Genomic DNA, 25,234 nt, shown 5'->3' on the forward strand with positions numbered 1-25,234 from the left:
CCCTTGTTGCTTCACAGCGTTCTCATCAGAAAAAAATCCTTTATCTAGCCAGCTTCAAGCACAAAGAGAGATCTAGCCTTTTGCTTCTTGACTTTCCTCTTTACTTCTTACTTGCTGCTACTTGCTCTCATTACTTCTTACTTGCCCTGCTGTTTCAAGCTGACACTGTCTAACTGTACAATAATCACCAACTGTTAAAACAGCTGAGCCATAAGGCTTTTGCCTCAATTATGATTTTGAGGACCCTTCTAGACAATATCATCTCCAGACCCAGCAATACTCAGGTCCGTAGTGCACAAGCTCAGCAGCAGGGTTTGCAGTGCACCTGGCAGTATCTAATGAATGTTCACTTGGCTTCATCAGGACCCTGGAGTTCAAAGCATCTCAGAACTTGGTGTGGCTTTGGTTGGGAGAGAAAATTATTAACACAAAGGATAGGATGAAATAAACCTGCTGGGCAGGAACACTCAAAACACTCATTTCTTGAACTGTCAGTTTTAAGTATGGCAGAATGTCTGGGCTCCTATTGCTTTAAACTCTACTTAAGAGTCTCATCTGCCCTCATTTGTGAGCAAGCTTCACGACATAATGACAGTGATATTAAACTTGATTCTAATTATTATTCTGATTTTGATCTTAATAACCTCTTCTGAGCCACCTGTACCTTCCTCAAAATTTCCATCTACAACATCGTGCAAACCTACCTCACTTAGGGCTTGAACCACCCAGAATTTCCTAAATTATCATATCTTTCTTCCACAACACAGAGCCTCGCCTTTTCAGATGAGTTTCTGATCACTTTTCTAAATTGGATTCCCATTTTCCTTACACCTCTGAGAATTCCCTCAGATTTATTTTCCATAGAATCACTGGTTAATAATGCATTTTGAAGACATACAAGTAATAGAAACATAGAAAACCTACAGCACGATACAGGCCCTTCAGCCCACAAAGCTGTGCTGAACATGTCCTTACCTTAGAGATTACCTAGGCTTACCCATAGCCCACTCTTTTTCTAAGCTCCATGTACCTATCCAGGAGTCTCTTAAAAGACCCTATTTCCGCCTCCACCGCCACCGGCAGCCCATTCCATGCACTCACCACTCCCTGCGTAAAAAAATTTACCCCTGACATCTCCTCTGTACATACTTCCAAGCATCTTAATAATATGTCTTCTCATGTTAGCCATTTCAGCCCTGGGAAAAAGCCCCTGACTATCCACACAATCAATGCATCTCATCATCTTATACACCTCTATCAGGTTACCTCTCATCCTCCGTCGCTCCAAGGAAGAAAGGCCAAGTTCACTCAACCTATTCTCATAAGGCATGCTCCCCAATCCAGTTAACATCCTTGTAAACCTCTTCTGCACCCTTTCTATGGTTTCCCCATTCTTCCTACAGTGAGGCAACCAGAACTGAGCACAGTACTCCAAGTGAAGTCTGACCAGGGTCCTATATAGCTGCAACATTACCTCTTGGCCCTTAAACTCAATTGCACGATAGAAGACCAATGCACCGTATGCCTTCTTAACCACAGAGTCAACCTGCATAGCAGCTTTGAGTGTCCTATGGACTCGGACCCCAAGATCCCTCTGATCCTCCACACTGCCAAGAGTCTTATCATTAATGCTATGTTCTGCCATCATACCAGGGGTGATTGATAAGTTTGTGGTCGAAAGTAGAAGGAGTCAATTTTAGACAACCTAGCACATTTATTTTTCAACATAGTCCCCTCCTACATGAACACGCTTAGTCCAGCAGTCGTGGAGCATACGGATCCCTTCTTTGTCGAAATGGTCCACAGCAGAGGTGATTGATAAGTTTGTGGCCTAAGGTAGAAGGAGATGAGTTATACAGCTCTTGTTACATGCACGTGCAGTTCAACTCTGAGTAAAAATGCAGACAATTGGAAATTAATAACTCAGCTTCTTCTACCTTAGGCCACAAACTTATCAATCACCCCTGCTGTAGACAATTTCTGGAGGTCCAAGACGCTGACTTCTACGAAGAAGGAACAGACATGCTCCGCAAACGCTGGACTAAGTGTGTAAATGTAGGAAACATAAATGTGCTAAGTTTTCTGAAATTGACTCCATCTACCTTAGGCCACGAACTTATCAATCACCCCTTGTATTTGACCTATGAAAATGAACCACCTCACACTTATCCGGATTGAAATCCACTTGCCATTTCTCAGCCCAGTTTTGCATCCTATCAATGTCCCACTGTAACCGCTGACAGCCCTCCACACTATCCACAACGCCCCCAACCTTTGTGTCATCAGCAAATTTACTAACCCATTCCTCCACTTCCTCATCCAGGTCATTTATAAAAATCCCAAAGACTATGGGTCCCAGAACAGATCTGTAAGGCACACCACTGGTGACTGACCTCCATGCAGAATATGACCCGTCTACAACCACGCTTTGCCTTCTGTGGGCAAGCCAGTTCTGGATCCCCAAAGCAAGGTCCCCTTGGATCCCATGCCTCCCTACTTTCTCAATAAGCCCTGCATGGGGTACCTTATCAAATGCCTTGCTGAAATCCATATACACTACGTCACATCCTCAAAAAATTCAATCAGGCTCATAAGGCATGACCTGCATTTGACAAAACCATGCTGACTATTCCTAATCATATTATGCCTCTCCAAATGTTCATAAATCCTGCCTCTCAGGTTCTTCTCCATAAAGTTACCAACCACTGAAGCAAATGAGCATAACTATTCTCTTTCTCAAAATTGAAAGAAATGTAGTTTCAATGTAGAAAAATGAGAAAAAAAAAAATTCTGCTGTTTTGCTTACCCAGTGAAGAGTTTTTGTTACAGCCATTTTTAAATTATAATATTGCTGCAACCATATTAATCTTTTTAATAAACCAAAAGAAAAATTCAAAGAGATTGATACTGTCTCCTAAATCTAAACTTATGACACTTACAGCATATGCAGACAATTAAACTAATTAAGTTTTCTAATGGGATTTTACCAAATATCTTGCATGCATTCTATTCTATTGATTTGTGCATAAATTGTGATACTATAAGGTATTAAACACTGATTCTAAATGCCCCTAAAATTGTCAGCTGCATCCATTAGGAGTTATTGAATACCTCAAAATTAGGAATAATTCTCTGACAGAGAAAAAAAATGAAAAAAAAAGAAAATTTAGTACAATCTTAAATGTGCAAATAACAAATACTTGGGACATTAAAGAAAAATTGTGAAGTATAATTATGGTGACAGAAACTGAAAGCAAGAACCAATTTATAATCTGCTAACACTGCAAGATACTTAGATCTTTCTTATTCTCTAACTTCTTCACAGTTCCCACCTCCAAATAATCTCTCAATGGAATCTTTTAAAGAGTGATACTCGATATACCAGTTGCGTTCTTGGAAACTTTTGTTTTACCATAGTGTTTCATAAAGACAGGTAGTCATGTTACAAATATTTGCACATTGACATAAATAACACCTTGTGCTATTTAGTTGGTCAATTTTATGCCAACTGTAAACAACTATTTATTTTGAGTATCTGAACATTTGCGTATAATTTTTTTTGTAGGCAGGTTTGTTTTCAGCCAATTATGCTCCGTTTTTTTACAAAAGCACTTCTGACTACAAGCTACTGTCATGAACTCACTAAGATTGATATTTATTAATTTTTTGTGTACTGGTCTATTACATATTACATTCTTGGAATACCTTACCACTCTTTTGTTTAAATAAGACTTCACCAAACAAGGCTGATCTATCACCTAACCAAATGCTGGACCAGAAATTAAAAACAAGACTTAAGATGTATCCCACAAACATTGAATTCAGAAATTAAATTTTTATTTTCCCCAATCAGTTTCTCTCCCCATTTCTCTTAATGTGGACTTTTTTTCCGCTGATTTCGGTCAACGCAATAATGTGCCTATTCTAAACTTAAACCTGGTCACCCATAGTTCTTAGTATTTCTTTCTGCCTCAACAATGCAGGCTGCCGACAATGAATTAGTAATCATGGTGCCATGAACATCTATGATACAATCACTACGTTTTCATTTCATCATTGTCATCCAAATTTGTTTTTTTTTTAAATGACTGTGGTAGAAATCCCACTTTCAAATCTCTTACTAGCTCTTCTTTCAGTTGGTCCTGACGAAGAGTTTTGGCCGGAAACGTCGACTGTACCTCTTCCTAGAGATGCTACCTGGCCTGCTGTGTTCACCAGCAACTTTTATGTGTGTTGCTTGAAATTCCAGCATCTGCAGATTTCCTTGTGTTTGCGCTTTTAAAAACTAGTGTATAATGGGATACTCAACCATTCTGGAACAGTTGGGCTTAAGACTGCTGAGGCGTGTTGAGAATAAACGCAGTACCAGGAACACTAATTAATAAGAAACAAGACCCTGGAACCAGGAGGGAGGTTACGTCTGGGGGAAAATTATGAGTCCTGATAGCAGGAAGCGGGAAGAACTGTTAGACTCGTACTGAGAGATAATTGACATGTCTTTTAAACAATTGATCATGTACGGACTGTGGGATGCCAAACAAAGTTATGTGAAGTTGTTTGTCCTGATGTATAAATATGAGCTCTGTAGAACCTAAAAATCGGTGTTCTGGTGGCAGTGGAGACTGCTGCAGACTCTCCATGATATCATGCTAATAAACTCTTAAAACAAAACTCGAAGTCACTCTAGCTGCTCTTAGTTAGTGTTTCCATAATGACCAACAATAATTCAAGTGAGAAACTACAGAAATGGCAACAGCTAACTCCGAGTAAGCACACTCACTTGCTGAGCAGTTTCTTGATGTATTCACGAAGATGGACAGTCTAGCAAGGCAAGCTTTTAATCTGCATCCACCAATTCCTTTGATAAAGTTATGGTGAGCTGCCTTCGTGAAATGAGCCACTTCATTGTTCTTCAGTGTTATTACTTAATGAGTTTCAAGATCAACAATGATGAAGGTTTGACAATATATTTCTAAGTAATGATGTGAGTGACTTGAGGCGTCTGCTCTTCTTTCTTAGACCTATCTGCCCCATGTTCAGATTCGAGATCCTCCTAAGTTAAGGGTAATGCCTACATAACTGAGACTTAAGAGACTTTCCATAAAAAAATGAATGCACTCACCTTCCTTGCCCCTTTAATGATACATTCACTGGTGGAAAAGGCCTTCAGCACTCAGTCACCCCTCAGTCACATGATTCTATATCTATGCTGGATTTTAATTTTCAAGGACAATGAATCAAGGGTTATTCATGTTAATTTGGAAAAACTTGAAAGGAATCATTTCAGAGTAGGAGTTCATCCTTTTCACACCAGCACATAAACTTTATTTGACTGGAAATTATCTGGTTCACAAATTCAACAAAATGCTCAATCAGTGATGAGCTGAGACACAAGTGAGCAAGGGGATCTCCGGTTAAATTCTGAGTTGGTTAGATATTGTATCCTCATAGAATTTAAGCTTTTCACAGTGATTTGCCATTCAATATCATATAAAGACTTGTCATCCAGACTGGCCACAGTGCCTCTGATAATGTTCAGCGTCTTAATTTGAATAAGGTGGGTTATTTAATTTAATCCAGTAAGAGTATATTTGTGGTAAGAATCACTGATTTTAGGAAGAAGATTAGGTGAAATAAGGAAATAAAATAATTGAAAAATGGAGCACTGTTAATGAAAAGTGGTGTCATTGACAAGAAATTAAACTATATGGAAGTGACATCATGGAGACAGTAGCTTACTAGCTTGGATCTACCCTGGCACATTAAACCTGGGCACTACTGCCAAAGCAGGACAAATGTGATAATATCTTCTCAACTATCTCAGTACCTCTGTGTTTAAATGCACTACCAGGTATCAAAATGAGTCACACAGAACAGGAAAGCTGCCTGCAATAGGCTCCTGATTCCAAAGAAAATTATCAATATGCTGCTAGCAAAATACTCAGCAATCAAGAACAGCCATTGTTTCTCATCTTTATTTCGGAGATTCTGTCTAGTAAATTTAAATAACAATATGTGAAAGGACATTATGGAAATCTCACCACATGGTGGAATACTCTGCTGGCATTCATTACTCTGAACAACAGACTAATAGTATTCTTTGGTGAGGTGGGGGAAAGTGACTCTTAGCCATGGACTCACACTGTGACATCATTGCCATGCAATGTGGGGAAGCAAGATGTGAAGAAAAATTAAAGAATAATCTAGAGTTACTATCTATCTCAAGATCAGTAAATCATAACTACACCTCAAGAATAGTTAATTCACATAAAATTGTTTGGGAAGACTTGATGTTCTAAGAGCTAGAAAATATTTGAATTAATTTCATATATCATTACCTGCTTCCTGTGAATTTCTTTTACTTTGTCACACGGGACAAAGTTCAGAATAATTTTAAGAAGAAAATCTTTAAATGGGGCATTATGTGTGACTTTGAGCATCATTGGCAATGATGCATGCCCTCTGGTAAAGGGCAGAAGCTGGAGAAAAGCCCAGACACTCAGTTGACATTTCAGTTATTCATGGCTACTTTGGACACTGACTGCACAAACTTGATCTGATTTAAAGGGATGTTCGTGTCTCTGGCAATGCCAGTAATTAGCACCCAACCATAGTACCTCTTAAATCTTTGTAATTCCTTTAACAAGTCTTTCTGGACTTGTTAATAGAAAGCCTTTCTGGACTTGTTAAAAGCAATGCATTTCTATTGATAGTAATGCTCCTGGTGTCATTCTACATTTTTCATTATTGAGTTCAAAGAGGGATTGGTGAAAGCCTATGCATCATAGGGATCCAAGTATATCAAGTCAAAGATTTTATGTTCTCATCAAAAAAAGATACCACTTGCTAACACTGATTTTCATATTGATGGCAACAATGTCCCTAAACTTCATCTATTTTATTGCTTCTTGAATTGTAGCTCTATGATGATTTATGTGACTCACAATCTAATATCATTTAAAATATAGCTGAAATATTCTAGATGATAATAATCTGCTCTTGTCAATATGTCCAAATATAAGAAAAAGAAAAATGGGGTGTAATCTCACACACACAAAATTCAAAGAGGAGAGTGCAAGATAAACACAAGTTCAGAAGAAAATTTATTATCAAAAGTACATATATGTTATCACATACTACCTTGATACTTATTTTTCTTACAGACATTTACAGGAAAAAAATCAATAGAATTTATGAAGAATTATACATAAACATACTAAAATTGACAAAGATGCACAAAAGAAGACAACTGTGCAAATAAATGAAATATTAAGAACTTGAGTTGTAAAGAGTCCTTGAAAGTGAATCTGTCGGTGGTAGAATCCTTTAAGAACACATTAAAATATTTTGAAACATGGGGGGAGACACAAGGGACACAAAGAGAAGGGGACAAAATTAGAGTGGGTACCTGTAGGTGGACTAAAAAAAGACAAAGTCTATATGCTAGCAAAGAAGAAAGAAAGATTGAACGATAGAGTCAAGCAAGAAGAGAGGGGCAGGAAGTGTTCAGATTTGCAGAATGCAATTAGAACTAGACTTTATATTACCTGCTGCATGGATAACTCTGTGCAGGATTCACAATGTGCCTGTTGTGGGTCACAGTGGATCAACATCCACTGCAGTTCAAACTACAAGGCGAGAAGAAACGATTAGAATTATAACCTCAATAATCCCTTACCAAGAGAGAATCTGCAGATGCTGGAAATCCAAGCAACGCACACAAATTGCTGGAGGAACTCAGCAGGCCAGGCAGCATCTATGAAAAAGAGTAAACAATCAATATTTCAGGCTGAGACCTTTCTTAAAGAAGGGGCTCAGCCCCAAACATTGACTGTTAACTCTTCCATAGATGCTGCCTGGTTTGCTGGGTTCCTCCAGCATTTTGAGTGTATCCTTGTTTGTGCAATCACCACTGAACAAGTCACTGATTTATATCATGCACTAAGGATTACCAAATATTTACTACCTTAGATCACATTTGCACCACACTTGCAAATCACATTCTCTTTCATAGAAACTTTAGTAAGTATCAGTCCTAGAACTAATACAGGTGGCCCCCGTTTTCCAAACATTCGCTTTACTACACCTCGCTGTTATGAAAGACCTACATTAGTTACCTGTTTTCACTAACAGAAGGTGTTTTCAGTGTTATGAAAAAGGCAGCGTGCGCCCGAACAGCCAAGCTCCTATATGTTACTGTTATTTTAGGTTTTGTGTGTTATTTGGCATGATTTTGTAGGTTATTTTTTGGGTCTGGGAACGCTCAAAAATTTTTCCCATATTAATAAATGGTAATTGCTTATTCACTTTACGAGGTTACGACGTTCCGGCTTGCGAACCGTTTCATAGGAATGCTCTACCTTCGGATAGTGGGGGAAACCTGTATGCGATATATTTACTGTAGTTTTGAGAATGAATGTGTCAGATGAAAGAATCCTTTAAAACGAGATTATTTTTCAAGAAAAGAACTTTGCAGTGTGAATCTAATAAATACATTCTTATTAGATAAAAATGTAAGTTAGGTAACAAATTAAAACCACAAAGGGTACAGAAAAGAAACTGTTGCTAAATGAAAACAAGTCTTAAAATGATAAACCCTAGGACCAGTCATACGTTGCTCATTCATCAGGACCTTCGAGTATGCATTGCAATTTCATAATGAGCATTTGGAGATGGAGACCTAACCATTCAATTTCTACTGACTGAATTACAGAACTAACAAGCTCTATATCCTGCCCTGTGATCCAGGCAGCTTCTGCAGAAAGTGGAAACATCCCATTTAAAATGAATCATGGCATTTTATTGATCCACCCCACACCTGATCCCCTTCCTCAATCACTAATCCACAGAACAGGTATGTCGTTATTAACCGGCACTCAGGTGCTACTACTTCACTTTTGTCAGCCGCTTGAGCAGACATTATTCTAACAACATCTACACCATGTAGAAACTCCACACAATCTTGAGAACAGAATCTGTTTTACTTCCAGAAACCTGTAGATGTTGCCTCTTACACCTGCTACCGATCTTCTTGAGGGTGGGATGGGGCTGGGGGGTGGGAGAAGCGATTGGTGCTGAGGAATGGGGGATATTGTTGGTAAACAAATCTCTGGGTTCCATCAACAACTGTCACTGGAAACCGGATCAAATTCTACCCCCTGTAAGACAGATCAAGCAAATATCTGAGCCAGGCAGCTCCATACTGATGGTTATAGACTGAGTAGCCAATTTGTTCACTACAGAAACACACTAGCATGGCCCTTTCACTGAGTGTTAGGTATCTGCACATTTTGTACTAGTAACTTATCACATTTTAACTTCAGATACATTTGGAGGTCCCCTGCTTTGCTTTAACAAACTCTGGATATTTAGATAAATATTATGAAGGAAGAATATGGACAGATAGAAATGTTAGGAACAACTATTTCATAATACTTTGATCATAGCCACAATTGCAACTAGAATAAAAGAGGAAGGTTGGCTCACCACCACAGATACTTGAGGGTTTGCATCTAGTCGGCCAATCAGAGTATCACCATCAACATTAATGGTACCCTTTGATTTGATATGTTGGGATGCTACATGATGGCAGTCCACAAATAAATTGACTCTCTCCATCTCCACACCCACCAGGATCTTATGCCAGCCAGTATCACAAATCTGCGAAACTCCTTGAAACATGGCAGATTGCAAGCTATCATCCAAACCGACTATGTAAAACTCCAAGGACTGGGTGTTCCCATTCAGTCTGAGACCAACTTGTTTATTGCCATTTTCATCCATAATCTGCCACACATTCCACACTTTGTTAACTGTGTTTTTCACCTTCCTGAAGGTGGTGACAAAGGAATACTCTTCAGGCAACCCTTGTGGGTAAATTATTCTGGAAGATATCAAATAATCATTTATATTAGATAGTCTAGGAGCTTTTACCAATTGCCAGTCATTCAGGTAGCTTTCTCTCTTTGTTTTTATAATGTATTCTTCAAATGCATTAAGGCATAGAAAACGTACATTAAAATAAATAGTAGTTTTATTTGCAGTGCAGGAAGATTTGTCCAAGACATATGCTAAGGCTTCAGATTTAGGCTTAACAATCAATCAGAATTAGATTTATTATCACTGACATATGTCATGAAATTTGTTATTTTGTGGCAGCAGTACAGTGCAAGACAAAAATACTATGAGTTACTATCATAAATAAATAGTGCAAAAAAAGAGGTAGAGTTCATTGACCATTCAAAAATCTGATGGAGGAGGGAAAGATGCTGTTCCTAAAAAGTTACATGTGGGCCTATAGACTCCTGCGTCTTCTCCCTGGTTGCAGTAATCAGAAGAGAGCACGTCCCAGATGGTGGGGTCCATTAACAATGGATGCTACAGTACTTTCTTGAGGCAACACCTCTTGAAGCTGTCATCGAAGGTGGGGAGGATTTTGCCTGTGATGGACCAGACAGAGTCTACAGCCCTCAGCAGCTCCTATCAATCCTACACATTGGAGCTTCTATAGCAGGTTGTGATACAACCAGTCATAATGTTCTCCATGATGCATCTGTAGAAATATACTAGTCTTTGGCAACATACTAAATCTCCTCAACTCCTAATGAAGTAGAACTGTGGGCGTGGTTTCTTTGTGAGTGCATCAATGTTTATGAGCGCAAGTTAACCAAGTATGCAGAATTAAGATCAGAGTGCAGACACAGAGGGTGGAAGGTCTCATGCTATCCATTCAAAGTAGGCTGCCGTAGGTTTATTGCATTCACTCTCCAGAAGTGGCTGCGTGACCTTGGCTTCACTAGAAGAAAGATCAAGTCAACCAGCAGGACTGTAGCTGAGGCAGCAGAGAAAGGATCAGCATGGGTATGGACCAAATATGTCCAGAGGGGCAGATAGTCACACAGTGTATACATCTTTTGCAAACTCTTCAGTAGTTGCATAGACACCTGAAGAGCAGACTATCTGTTGGATGGAAGTGACCAACAACTCTGATAGAGGCAGATGCCAAGTTTTTAAGCTCACCAGTGGGAGGTGGTGCTTTAGCACTGCTGGCCCACCACCTTGAGGGAGTCTTGATCATAAGCGGGCCGAAACTCCTGAAGACAGGTGGCAGATCAACTGATGATCCCACTGGTGATAGCACAGGACAGTTAACATCTTAGTCCACATGTGTTTTGTAACTCTTGTGGTGTGAATGGGATTACTGACACTGCTTGTTTCATGAAGCAAGACTATACACGGAAGGCTTTGAATATCTTTAGGGAACACTTGGATAGATGTTTGATAAACAAGAGGGAGAAAGCTTACTTTGCGTAGATTGAAATGTAGAATGAAGGTAACATTCTGATCAGGCAAGATCTTGTTGAATGGTTCCATATACGTAGTATAAATTTGACAACTGACCTAGCTCTTATGAAAGAGAGTTTCAGTCTCTTAGAACTCTACACTAGGGACACAATAACGCAGCTGATTCTGAATTAGCCAAGTCACTTCGTTGAAAGGCAATTCAAGATGAAATCTAAATGCTGTTTTATTAAGAATTTTTATTTAAAAATAAGAAAATTAGGTAAATTATGTTCACTTTGCATGAAATGACAATTGTCGTTCTCTTTCTTTCTTTCCTTTGGCTGATCCGGAAATGCAGAACTAATCCAAGTTTGTGAGGCCATGAGTCCATTTTATCACAAAAAAATGTCCATTCATTTAACTTGCAACAGTGGGACAGAAACTGTCCTTAAGCCGGTATATGCCTTCAAGCTTTTGTATCTTCTGCCCAAAGGGAGGAGGCAGGGTACTTGACTATGTGGCTGCTTCCCAAAGCAGAAACAAGTGTCAGAGGAGGCAGTTTTATCCAATACAATCACTGTTCAAGAGATATTTTGACAGGCCCTTCAGTAGGCAAGTCTTGAAAGGATATAGACACAAAGTGGGTAAGTGTGATTAGTGGAGTGAGATCAGCACAGATATGATGGGCTGAAAGGCCTCTTGTGCTGTACAACTTTATGATGTTAAAAGGTACAAAGCCATTTCCTGTAAATGTGGTAAAACCTCCTTAATAGGACAACTAGGAGACCAGCAAAGATTCAGTGAGCTGGCTTTTCAACAAAGGAACCACTCTTGTAAGGTACGTACCTCTGTAAATGTCATGATTTCACATCCACTTGGGGGTAATCTGCCTGACAGTAGTGCTCCCCAGTGGGAGTGCTGGTCTGTAAAATTCCTTATCATTTATCAATCCATTCACCAAGGTTAAAACATGGAAATAAATTTAGTATTTTTCTTTAATTATTAAAATCATGCTAAACTAAGCTTTCCAGACAGAAGCTTCATTGTAATAATTTGCTGCTGGACGTTAGCTGTTTATCATATAACCTCCTACTACTGCAAGATTGCTGCTTACTACGTTACATACACTGTCCATCTTTGTATGGGTTGTCATTTAAGAACCAGTATTAGGTGTCCGTAATAGTAAGATTGTCACTTGCTAATTAATGTCGCTCCTTCCATTATCACACATTGATTAATATTGCAAGTCCTGTAATTGTGCAATTGGTATTCACAAACTAGTATTATATAATTATAACCTATGATTCCCTCCATATAACACTGAGTCTGTCATTTGCTATCTAATGTGACGGACTAAAATTTAAATTGTTAACAAATAATAATAGAGACCAGTTTTGACACCATTCATTATAATAAATGGCTTGGATACTTGATACATTAATGATAAGTTGTGGATAAGAGATTATGGTTATAATTTCTCAAGAGCTTCTGCCAGCCCACTGCTGGGAATTCTCTGAACATTCTGTAGAAACACTTGCTTCCACAGAACACAAGACAATGGGAGCAGGATTAGGTTAATACTTGGCAAGTTCAAGGTGTGGATATACCAGCACAGCATTATATCAAGGATTCTTTGGCCACTGCCGGTATATGAAATTCCAATTTCCACTGTTGAGAACCTAGAGAGAAAGGTCAACAGCTTTCTCCGGAGGTAACTGGGATTGCCCAGGACTCTCAGTAACATCGTCCTCTACGGAAAGAACACCAAACTGTGACTGTCCTTGAAATCCGTGAGGAAGAGTTCAAGGTGACAAGAGCTAAAGAAGGGATACAGTGCAGGGACTCTTGTGACCCAAGTGTGGCCCAGGCAGCAGTCGTTGTGAAGGCCGGGAGGGAGTGGAAGAGACCGTGCGGCAGTCTGAATCTCGGCTGTGCCACAACGTCCTGGTGGGAGCGGTGACCTGAAGAAGGGCCGGCCCGGAAAGCTTCCCAGTCCCCAGGTGTGACACGGTTAAGGGGAGGGAGAAGCACAGACTCATCCAGGAGGAAGTGAGAGCAGCCATAGATGAAGAGAGATCCACCAAGCAGTGGGCATGAAGCAGCAAGAAGCTTGGACCAGGTGGGTGAGGCCATGGAAAGGAGAGTGACATGGACTGATCTCTGGTGAGCAGAGCCATACCGAATCAAATTTCGTGTCTAGGAAATGTATGACATCTTCCCCAGTCCAAACAACCTGCATTGCTGGGGGAAGGCCGATGCCCCAGACTGTCCATTGTGTTCCAGGAGAGGAACCTTGGAGCACATTCTGAGCTGCTGCCTGAAAGCCCTAGGAGAGGGTCGATACCACTAGAAACATGACCACCTTCTGAGGACACCCACGGAAGCAATCATCTTAAGAATCAGTAACAGCAAACAAGCTCAACTTTGCAATCGAACCACCACCTTTGTGAGAGCTGGAGAGCAACGAGAAGCAAGAGTAAAGCCGCCCACGGGGATTTTGGGACCCACTCATGACCAACGTGGAGAAACAACCAAAGCTCCCACAGCACATTGTCAAGACCACCTTGAGACCAGACATCCTCCTGGTCTCAGAGGCAGCAAAATACATCATCCTGCTGGAGCTGACAGTGCCATGGGAGGAGCATCTGGAGGAGACCCGTAAGAGGAAGCTTGCCAGATATGACAAACTGGTCAGCGACTGTCGGAGGTGGAGATGGAAGGCAAAGTGCAAGCCTGTTGAAGTGGGCTGCCGTGTCTTCTCTAGACAGTCTTCACAGGGTCCTCAGCACATTGGGCATTGCCGGTACGAGGAGGCAGAGAGCCACTGGCAACATTATCGAGGCAGCAGAGAAAGCTTCAAGATGGCTCTGGATGTAGAGAGGAAGTCCATGGGGCATCTACAGCACACGCTACCTGAACAGAATTCCTGGCTTGATCAACCACATCTTAGTCGCCTGGGTGGAGGTGCCTGATGTTGAGAGACCCAAAATACCCAAAGACCCCAGGTTACATCACTGATGATGTGTTCAGACTGTTGTGAGATGTATTCTTCAAAAAAATAGGTCATTTGACCTCACGGCTATTCAATATGATAATGGCTGGTCTATCCTATGCCATAACTTCCCATTGCATAATTTGCAAGAATGCAGCTGTAAAGCAGGAATAGTTGGTAAGAAATTGAATCTACGCATCCCTCTATTTAGGGAAGTAGTGTTGAAATATGTTGTTTACCTTCAGTCAGTGATGGTAAAATAGCTCACCTTGACAAGCAAAATTGTTTCTAAATGGCAGCAATTATAGCCTGTGAGATATGAATCAATCATCCTGCTTTAAACACTTTGGGGATACATTTCCCACACTCAGGTTAAATAATACTGCAGACAATCTTTAATGACATCCTTCCTGTTAGGTTTGTAACAACTTCCAAAGACATTTTATGGCATCATCAAGCACTACAACACAAATGTTACCCTTAAATAACCAAGAGCCTAAAGTCACATCAAAATAAATTACTTTATTGTTACAACCCTCAGTTATTTTATCCCGGGTGGCCAGCCCTCAATAATTTTTTATAGAGTGAGCACTTTGATATTGATTAGAGTTCTAATTTTCTGACTTTGAAAGATTTTGGCCACATACCCTTAAATAAGCTGGCGGAAACAGGCAGGTGGGCCCAAGCTCTCTTTCACCATCTCCGTCTCTCCAGCAAGCCCAAGTTTTACAAATCTTGTTCAACTTTTTAATCTGCAAGTTGTGTTTTTGTTTGCATCTAAACAAATTTGGAGTCTATCTGGCCACCAACTGACAAATCCAATCATGCTCAACATATGGTCAGTAAATGCTATCACCTTCAAGGAGCAATGCCTCAAAAGGTAGCATCCATCTACATGACTCCTATCACCCAGGTCATGCATTGTTCTCATTGCTACCTTCAGGAAGGAGGTACAGAAGCCTAAAGACATACACTCATCACACTCAATGATTCAGTGACAGCTTCTTCCTCTCTGCCATCCGATTTCTGGATGGACAGTTTTTATCTATTATTATGTATTGAATTGTACTACTGCTGCAAAGACAACAAATTTCATGACATATGCCAGTGATATTAAACCTGATTCTTTTTTCCTCTCTTGGTACTATTACTCAATTCAGCTCTATTGATTCTATCCTTTGTTGCTCCCATAGTTGTTAGTGACCGTTCCTTGATTTCTTGATTAGGTAATATAAAGCACTTCTTTCAGTATCTAGGGTTTGAACAATCAATGTTAATACCAGGTCAAACAATACTAACACTCTAAATCACAAACGGGTATGTGGAGATGCTAAAAACTGTTATAGTTTGCCTTTAGAATTTGTTCCCATGCGGCAGCATTGCTGCTCAGCAGAGTTCACAAAAGTGTTTCCCACCTCGTTGGAATTTCAAAGTTTGCCTCTCCGTCAAGCCTGAAGTCAATCTGCAGTGGGGTGGAGCCTTCCACTCTCCTCACACTCCGCAGTGGAGTAGAATCCAACTGGAATTGGCTGGTGAGGTCAAATCCTGACAGGGCAGGAGAGGAAAAGATCAGAATACAAAAACATCTGCTGATGATGCTGAAAATGCCGTAAATATTCAGCAGGTCAGGCACTGTTTATGGAGGTCACAGTTCTGGTTGCGTACTCTTCAAAAGAACTGGATATCAAACTTTAAGTGTTCACTGTTTCTCTTTTTGCAAATGTTACATCACCTACTGAATAGTTCAGGCAATTTTTATTTTTATACGCATTGAAGAATATCACATCAATTTCAGTCACTAAATGGGCTTCCTCTATGTCAGTATCAATTCTACTAAATGGATCATGCATCATACAGTATATAATTAATAGCAACACACACAAAATGCTGGGTTTCAGTGCAAAACACTGACTGTTTATTCATTTCCATAGATGCTGCCTGATCTGCTGAGTTCCTCCAGTATTTTGTGTGCATTGCTTTGGAACTTGCAGCATCTGTAGAATTTCTCATGGTTAGTACCCTCACAATAAAGAAAATCTAATATATTAATAAATACCATGTATTTTAACTGAAAGCTTGGCAACTGCACAAAATGGTAATTTTAAAAATTCCAGCAACCGGCGTTCATTGCAAAAAGTTTTAGAGTTTGGAACATTTTTTTTTAAGTTTCTTAATTATTTGGGAAGTTTTACATATCATATATCATGGTGACTGGAAATCTGCAACTCACATAATTGAGTAACAAAGTATTTGCACTGGTTAGTAAGCGATTCAAATTACTGAAATAAATTCCTCTTACTTCTTTGGTGGCAACATTAATGGCCGATGGATTTTAGCAATTGGTCTTTTTGTGAGAATTGTGGTAGGATATTCACCTACCACAAGAGAAGAGGGTAGGAGGTAAAGGATGGAGGGAGCGGTATGGAAACGTGACAATAGCAGCACCTGCGACAGTAGCAGTGGAGTAGATTGAGTGATTGTGCTACAGATCACGAGGTTTTCAAATATATTTAAAATCAAAGTCAAAGTGAGATATGAGCCCGTTCAGATTTTTTTTCTATGAATATGAGTCAGTCTGGACTGAAACAAAATTTGATCATCTGAGATGAATTCTATTCTCTATTACAAAAGGCATCAAGTGTGCTGTAGGGCATAGCTTCTCTTAACATCTAACAACTTACCTGGTAAGTCATCTTGTCCGATCCTAACATTAGGACACACAGTGTTGCCTTCCAGGCCATTGTACTTGATTTTCTGTTCTACAGCTAGATAAAAAGAAACATAATTAGAAATGTGGATAGAATATCAAACTTAGAGTTATCTCCACATTCAAAGGTTTCAAAGGTCCATTTAATGTCAGAGAAATGTATACAATATATATCCTGAAATGCTTTTTCTTTGCAACCATCCAGAAAAAAACAGAAGAGTGCCCCCAAAGAATGAATGACAGTTAAATGTTAGAATCCCAAAGTCATTCATCAATGAGATGGTAATTATGAAGGTTTAAATTCCATTGAAGATATTGGATTGTCTCATCTAATTTGATATTTCAATGCCGTACTGGGAAAGTACACTGTTAGCAATGTTTCTTTGGTATGCAAAGACTTTTCTCAAGTGGATGTTAAAGATCTCCTTGGACTCATAAAAGGGGCAAGGGAATTCTTCTGTCATAAATGCAAGCTATTTATCATTTAAATGATTTTAAAACAAAAAGGAATGAATTAGGATAATTTAATTATTGAACAAATCCTTTTGTGAGTAATAGACATAGGTTTTTGAGAAACTAGCGGGAAAATAGATAAAGAATCTAAATCAGACGAAGATTATTATCTGCAATTGTAAACAAAAGTGTTTTATCGATGATCCCACCAGGAAGTATATGTTAACAATCTGTAGATTATAACTAGCCAAAATTAATCTGTTTGTTTTTAAAGACTTCATTGTAAAGTGGAAGTAAATGAAATAACCCTGGATATGTACACATTAATACAGGTTATCTATAGATAAAATGGGAGACTGAGGGGATGGGTAGAAAGTCAAATAGATAAACTTTTCTGACACAAGAGAATGTTTTCTAGGAGTATAATCCATAAACCATGACAAGTATAATTATGAAACAGTAGCATTCTTAGAGAATGGATTAAAGTGAGCAGAACATTTTGTCATTAGAAATTCATCTACAATGCACAGAGAATCAGATACATACTATAAAACAATTAGTCATGAATTGAAGGTTATCTGTTTATATTGGTAAAAGGTGCAGTGTATTTAATATTTCTGCAATAGTTGAGTAATATTGTAAATGTATTTTTGATTAAGCATTCCTGTTTGTTTACATAATACATTTCAGGTTACATATAAGTATATGAATGGCATACGTCGCTAAGCCACCATGTCATATGTGCATACCTCATTAAAGAAAAGGAAAGTATAAACTAAGTGGAAACATTTTCCTGGTTCCCATGTTTTTCTTTTGATTAGTTTCTGGAATTATAAAACATAATAAAATGGCCTTCATAGAGTCGTGCAGACCTTCTCCAGAGATTTTTTCCCTCTCACTAGCAGGGCAATTTTTTCCCGTTTTTTTTTCCCCTTCCAAGACACAGGTGTCCCCCGCTTTTCCAACGTTCGCTTTACAAAACCTCACTGTTATGAAAGACCTACATTAGTTACCTGTTTTCCCTAACAGAAGGTGTTTTCACTGTTACGAGAAAAGGCAGCGCGCGCCTCGAGCAGCCGCTCTCCCCCCGATTCAGAACTGCATTCTCGCCAGCATTGCTTAAACACGTGCTTGTGAGCAGCCATTAGCAAGATGAGTTCTAAGGTAGCGGAAAAGCCTGAAAGAGCTCGTAAGGGTGTTACACTTAGCGTAAAACTAGACATAATTAAACGTTTCCATCCTGGTGAATGAAGTAAGGACAATGTGAGTTTGGCTTGTGGAAGTTGATGAAGATGATGTTGAAGAGGTTTTGGCATCTCATGACCAAGAACTGATAGATGAAGAGCTGATGCAATTGGAAGAGGAAAGGATAACAATCAAAAGCAAATGCAGTAGTGAACGGACCAAAAGTGAGGTCATCCAGGAACTGAACGTGAAGCAGCTGCGTGAGATTTTCGCAGCAATGATAAAATTCGACTTTAGTTTTGAAAGGGTATGTCGGTTTAGGGCATATTTGCAGGATGGTTTGAGTGCTTACAAAGAACTGTATGATCTAAAAATGCACGAGGCCAAGCAGTCAAGCAAGCCTTCCACATCAGCCACAGCAAATGATGAACCTCCACCTTTGACATCGAGGCAGGCAGACATAGAAGAAGGTGACCTGCCTGCCCTGATGGAAACAGATGACACCCCAGTGTCCCACCACCCCAACCCCCGGGCCACAGACAGATACTGATTTGCGGAGAATGAAACGGTAGTCAGGACGCACCCAGCACATCTTTAAGAAAAAAGCCAAAATAAACAAGCTAATTAATTAGGTGCCACCCGACACATACATGTCGGCCCAGATCAGAGGCGATTGCCGATTGCGTCACCTCTGATCTGGGCCGACATTTACGTGCTGGGCGGCACCTATTTAATTAGCTTGTTTATTTCGGCTTTTTTTCTTAAAGATGTGCTGAGTGTGTTCCGGCCACCGCTGTACCCCTGCATTCTTCGCGGGTCGGTATCGGTCGGCAGCCCGGAGTGTGGAGGCCACTGCACCACTCCAACCTCCGACGACTCAGCCTAACACACCATCATCAGTGCGTTCGGCGCTGTCCCAATTCCGGTTAGTGATACTACACTGTACGTACATTATTTCCACTTTATATCGGCTGTGTATTTTTAGGTGTTATTTGGTATGATTTGGCAGCTTCATAGCTTAAAGGTTACTGGAGAGCGCTTGCACCGTGTTTCTGCCGAGAGTGCTTGCGTGAGATTTTCGCTACGGAGAACAGTGCAGCAATGATTGTGGAAAAGTATTTCTACTTTATGTAGGCTGTATATTTATCATATCATTCCTGCTTTTACTATATGTTAGTGTTATTTTAGGTCTTATGTGTTATTTGGCATGATTTAGTAGGTTATTTTTGGGTCTGCGAACACTCACAAATTTTTCCTATATAAATAAATGGTAATTGCTTCTTCACTTTACAACATTTCAGTTTCATAGGAACGCTCTACCTTCGGATGGCGGGGGAAACCTGTACTTCATGTTGGATGGTTTAAGGAGTAGGGTACCTTGTGGTTGGTGTAAGGATAAGAGAGGTAATATAGGTTGGATGGGACTGTTGTTCACACTTTCACACACAGTAACACTGAACCTAATACAAATCCAGCTTTATGGACCAATTAATCTTTTCAAGTTAATCAATTTTATATGTTAGTTACCTTCAAGCATTTCAAAAGTTACATAAATACTCTAAAAACATGTTACTTACAACATAACACTGGAGACCAAATTATAGTCTGAATGGTGGCAAGCATTAAAATATACAGCTTCTCCAAGAGTCTCTCCCGTTCATTGCTGGTTCAAGAGAAATTCAACAATTTTACGTTATATGTGTTCAAAGTAAATTTATTATCAAAGTATGCATACTGTATGTTATCACGTTATCCTGAGATTACTTTTCTCGCAGGCATTTATAGGAAGAAAATAAATATAATATATGACTCTATTGGGAGATGTATGAAAGGCTATAGTCCAGGCGCAGGTTGATGGAACAAGTCAGGCTAATGGTTCAGCATGGACTAGATGGAGCAAAGAGCCTGTTTCTGCCCTGCAGTGTTTATGACTCTATCATAGAATTTTACAAAGAACTATACGTAATCAAAGACTGACAAATAACCAATGGGCAAAGACAAGACAAACTGTGTATAAAACAAACAAACAAGAACTTGAGTTGTAAAGAGTCCTTGAAAGTGAGTCTACAAGTCATAGAATCAGTGCAGAGTACTGAAGTTATCTACGCTGGTTCAGGAGCCTGGTCATTGGAAGGTAATAACTGCTCTTGAACTTGGTGGGGTGAGACCTAAAGCTTCTGTACCTTCTGCCCAATGTTAGAAGTGAGAAGTGGGAATGGACTGGATGGATGGGGTCCTTGATGATGGATGCTCTCCACTCAATGTAAAGAAGATGCAACCTTTTATTGATTATATATATTATTCACACCAGATAGTCACTCAAATAGAAAACAGTATATTATCAAACAACTAGAAGTAATGTCATTGGCAAGTAGACTTGACAACTAACCCATATTGTACAGGACTTCTCATACTTGAAAGGAAAATTGTCTTCCCATTTGAAGAAATCAATGTTTCTTAAGATCAACAAAGGCCATGGGAGAAATCCCCAGGCTAGTCACATTTCCTTAAACAGAGTGACAAGTGATTTCATTAGAGTTTTCCCTTATGACCTACAGGTTTCAGAGGAAGACTCCTGGAAGTGACAGCAGTGACCTTGATACCCAAAGCCCAGTTGATGGTTGGACGAGGAGATTGCCAGTGTCAGGCCTGGTCACAGAAACTAGTCTTTAAGGAGGCATTTGTAGAAAGGTGACACTCTGAAGGACAGTGATTTGAGACAGTGGACCAGCAGGAAATATGCAATAACTACATTTAAATTAATCTTCCATGATTTTGCTTCTGAGGATTGACATAAATAATCATAGACAATGTCTTGGCATTCGTCCAATCAAACAAGATTGGAGAGCAATGATTTATTCTTCACAAACCCACAATGAGCATCTGAAATCTTTCTAAATGCTTTGACACCCTATCACTGATATATCTATAATTTTGAGATGTTTTAGTATTAGAAATTCTGGATAAAAGAAAATATAGATTTAATATGTAGATTAAATGGAGTTCCTAATTTATGCTAAGATAATTTGAAAACAGCTTAATTTATAAAACGTCCTTATGATGTTTTTTGAATATGTTTGATGTGCACACATTCAAATCACTGAGAGCTGGCACAGTCTGTGGCAGGAGCTTGTGAGCCATTGACTTGAGTAGTACTTGCTCATCCCAACACACCCCTTTCCCCAGTCGCTAAGTCTATTTGACATTAAGACCCCAATGCCATTCAGGACCTTGTCATTTTGGATCAAGACAGCTTGAGGCAGCAAGACAACAATAAAAGATCCAGGAAAGATTATGGTTGATAGACAAGTTAGTGACATGTTCGAGCATAATATTCTCAATGTAACTCCCTATTCATAATTTTCAATTTAACACTTGGAAAATTCCCAAAGCATGATTAAAAATGCTACTTTAAGGCCTTTCCTAACCGTGAGAACCAGATCTAATTTGAAATATGTCATAAGTAGCAGGCTTTAGAAGTTCTAAAAATTTGTGGACCTCAAATGCAGAAATTAGATCACTAACTCTAGACTCACTCAGGGATATTAGATATTTGTTGCACTTGCCTCTGACATACTGAGTTCTACTGAAATCAAAAGAACTGAGCATGCAGAAGTTAAATGAAGCCAGGATCTAATGCACTGACATGTGTTTAGCAACGGCTACCAACGTTTTTTCAAACTGTTTGCAATTCTTCAATTTGCTCTTATTTCTGGCTTTGCTGGCAAATTTGGGAGGATGGCAATAAATGTACATTATCCACATTAAAACAATCCAATGGAATATTTTAAAACGTTAAAATTACCTACTAGCAGACATTGTGTGTACCACAGTATTAACAAGACTGTGAACTTTATTAATCTTTGTCCATTCTCATCCAATTTCCACTCTCCCAGCATGTTCCTAGTGGCCATGATCAAATTCACTTTATGCACATGTTAGTTGTTCAAGGCGACTGCTTCCTCTTATCAATACTTAAACTGATCTACTGCATAATGTGACATTCATCCTCACAGAGAGGAAATCACAGTGAGACCCATCATGTGACACGACACAACTAAGTCCAAGTTCACCTCTTCAAGGAGATAATGGTGGACTTGTGGGAGCAATAAAAAAGTAGATCAAAAAATAAATTCCTCCAAATCTTTTAACAAGTGGCAAATTGAAATAACACAGAAAATTCTTCGTTTTCTGTTATATGATGTACAAGGTGAAAAACCAATGTTTTTTTCTGGTTATCTCATCAAGATCCATTCAAAAGAATAATTTGATTTTGCAATTCATGAGACAGAAACAGGGCATTCAGCTTCTACTGTCAATATTGGGTTTGAGAACTACCCTTTGATCTCTATTCTTCATACCTCTTTACTGAGCTTTTATTAATTCACTTGTTAATCTAAACGAATAATTGATGTTGCTTTGTGACTATGGAGCTTACTTCAAAAGAAGTATCAAGTGTCTACTTATATCTACCTATACAATAAGCAGCATATTTTAAAGTAAAATAATGGGTGCATTTGATTTACTTTTGGAATGGTATTATTCTAATCCACCTGAAACAATACCTGCCTGCTCCATTTCAACAAAAGATTAAACTAAAATTTCCAGACAAGACATTTGTATCATTCTCTCTCCAGGTAACTTCTAACTTCTGAGGTAAATTCGTGTTTAATCATTCAAAGAACATGTGCTATGCTTTTGGTCTTAACACCACGGCAAATAGCATTTCGTAGGTATGTCTTTAATTTTTTTTTACAGACTTCCTAGCAAACATAAACTAGCTATACATTGGATTATTTTTCTCTGGGAATATTCTCTACAAAATTTGGTCATATAAACGTTTCTTGATTTTCTTGGTTACATAGCCCTACAAAAATAATACTAGCCCATGGTATATCATCAAATAAATAGAAAATAAAATGAGGCCAATGATGTCCATTTAGTCAAAGTGATTTTTCTCAATTGTTTTAAATTTATAAATGTAGCTTTTGTGATGTTATTTTTTTCTTGAAGAACTGTTACGTAATGCATCTGTATTGAAATTCCTACCTTGATTCCTGAAACAAACATAATCCCATACTCGTTATCTATTACAATCCAGGCAATTGGGAAACGGAGAAGTTTAGAAGCAGGGAAAGTGATGCTTTGGAGGCGCTGAGCAAGGTTACAGACTGATTGGTGGCACAGAGCGTGATTCTAGGGAAGCTGAGCTCCATAGCCCCCGGCGAAATCTGCGACCCTACGTCTTCCCATTGGCTGCCAATTTCACTAGGAGACCTCGCAGTCTCCAACATTTTTCAATAAACTTCCTCACCTCTGTCGCACCAAGTTGAGTAGAAAGGTAAACCATGGAAAAGTTTTAATTTGGTGCAGTTTTTATGATGCATTTGCGCGGTTGTAAAACAGATCCCTCATTCAGTCTCTTGTTTGATGCAAGATCAAACCTGCTTTTGATGTCGGGGTGCGCGCAGTAGTGCAATGTCTGGTGCATGATGGAGAGCATAAAGTAAGAAGATTTGAAGCGACAATCAAATGCAACATCTAGAAGACCTGCTTAAAACAGTGGTCTGCATTCCAACGGATTTCATGGGGTTGTTTTGTTTTCTCCTATTAATTATTTTCAGACTCTCCGATGATTTGCATCAATGGACCTTCAAAATATCAATCACAACAGAGTCCTGCTACCGTATTGCTTCTCAGCTGGAAAAGGTCAGAGAGTAAGTGCCTAAATAAAATGAAAAGCGAGGAAAATGACGCAAGGGGAAGAATGATTTATATTTAGAAGTTATAATAAATCCCCATTAAAATATTATGACATGAGGTAGGTTGTTCAGAGCTGAGGAAAACTCAGTAAACATTAATAAGATCATTTAATTAATAAAATTAATGCAGATTAATAGATTTAAATAGGCAAATTACATTTAAGCATATGACAGTCATCAGGAAGACATAATTTGCTAAAAAAGTACTTTAGCCTAATATACAAGAAGGCAAAAGGAAAAGTGCCCAGTCATGGATTAGCAGAAAAACTAAAGGCGACATTATTAAATCACCAAAAGCAAGAGTTCAGTGGGTAGGTAGTGCGTGGCAGTAAAAACAGGGATGACACTGACACCTCTGTCCCATGAGTTGGCTAAAAGAGAATAAACTAAGATTCATTAAATTCCATTGTGTTCAATTACCTGTGTATTTCTAGAGTTTTCTGTTTCTTAAAATTTTAAATGGTAAGCATCTGCAATATTTTCCTGTTGAAAAGTTAATCAAGACTGACATTCATGATCGGTATGTTGTAGCCTCTGTTGCAAATAAACTTTCGGTAGCATCAGTTAAAGACAAGGTCATTGTTAATTCTGATTCTGAGAACACCTCTGTCCCACTTGCACCTTTGGGCCTCACACATGGCCAATGCACCAAAGGTGGATGTGATCCAACACAATATTAAATTTGAATGTTTCTGGTATAGAAGATGTGAAAGAAGAAGTAAGTTGAAAATCCACTTAGATTGAAAGGAAAACATGATGAAAGAAATAGAGTACTTAATGTTAGCAATATAGGAATAATAAAAGTTCCTTTTCAGGTCAAGTGCATAATAGAAGGCTTGAACATTTAGTTAT

At 39.0% G+C, this 25,234-nt stretch overlaps 1 protein-coding gene across 1 annotated transcript in view; it reads right to left on the reverse strand.

Moving 5' to 3' along the window:
• LOC140189858 (uncharacterized) overlaps nt 1-23,698 on the reverse strand; it is a 126,316-nt gene extending 102,618 nt beyond the window's left edge. Inside the window, 6 exon segments of the mRNA XM_072246221.1 lie at nt 7,548-7,628; nt 9,487-9,883; nt 15,691-15,820; nt 16,957-17,040; nt 20,198-20,283; nt 23,670-23,698. Of these exon segments, the coding sequence (XP_072102322.1) occupies nt 7,548-7,628; nt 9,487-9,883; nt 15,691-15,820; nt 16,957-17,040; nt 20,198-20,283; nt 23,670-23,698 (807 nt within the window).
• Between the last annotated feature and the right edge of the window lie 1,536 nt (nt 23,699-25,234).

Source organism: Mobula birostris, chromosome 1, assembly GCF_030028105.1.
Source record: "Mobula birostris isolate sMobBir1 chromosome 1, sMobBir1.hap1, whole genome shotgun sequence".
Classification (NCBI taxonomy): domain Eukaryota; kingdom Metazoa; phylum Chordata; class Chondrichthyes; order Myliobatiformes; family Myliobatidae; genus Mobula; species Mobula birostris.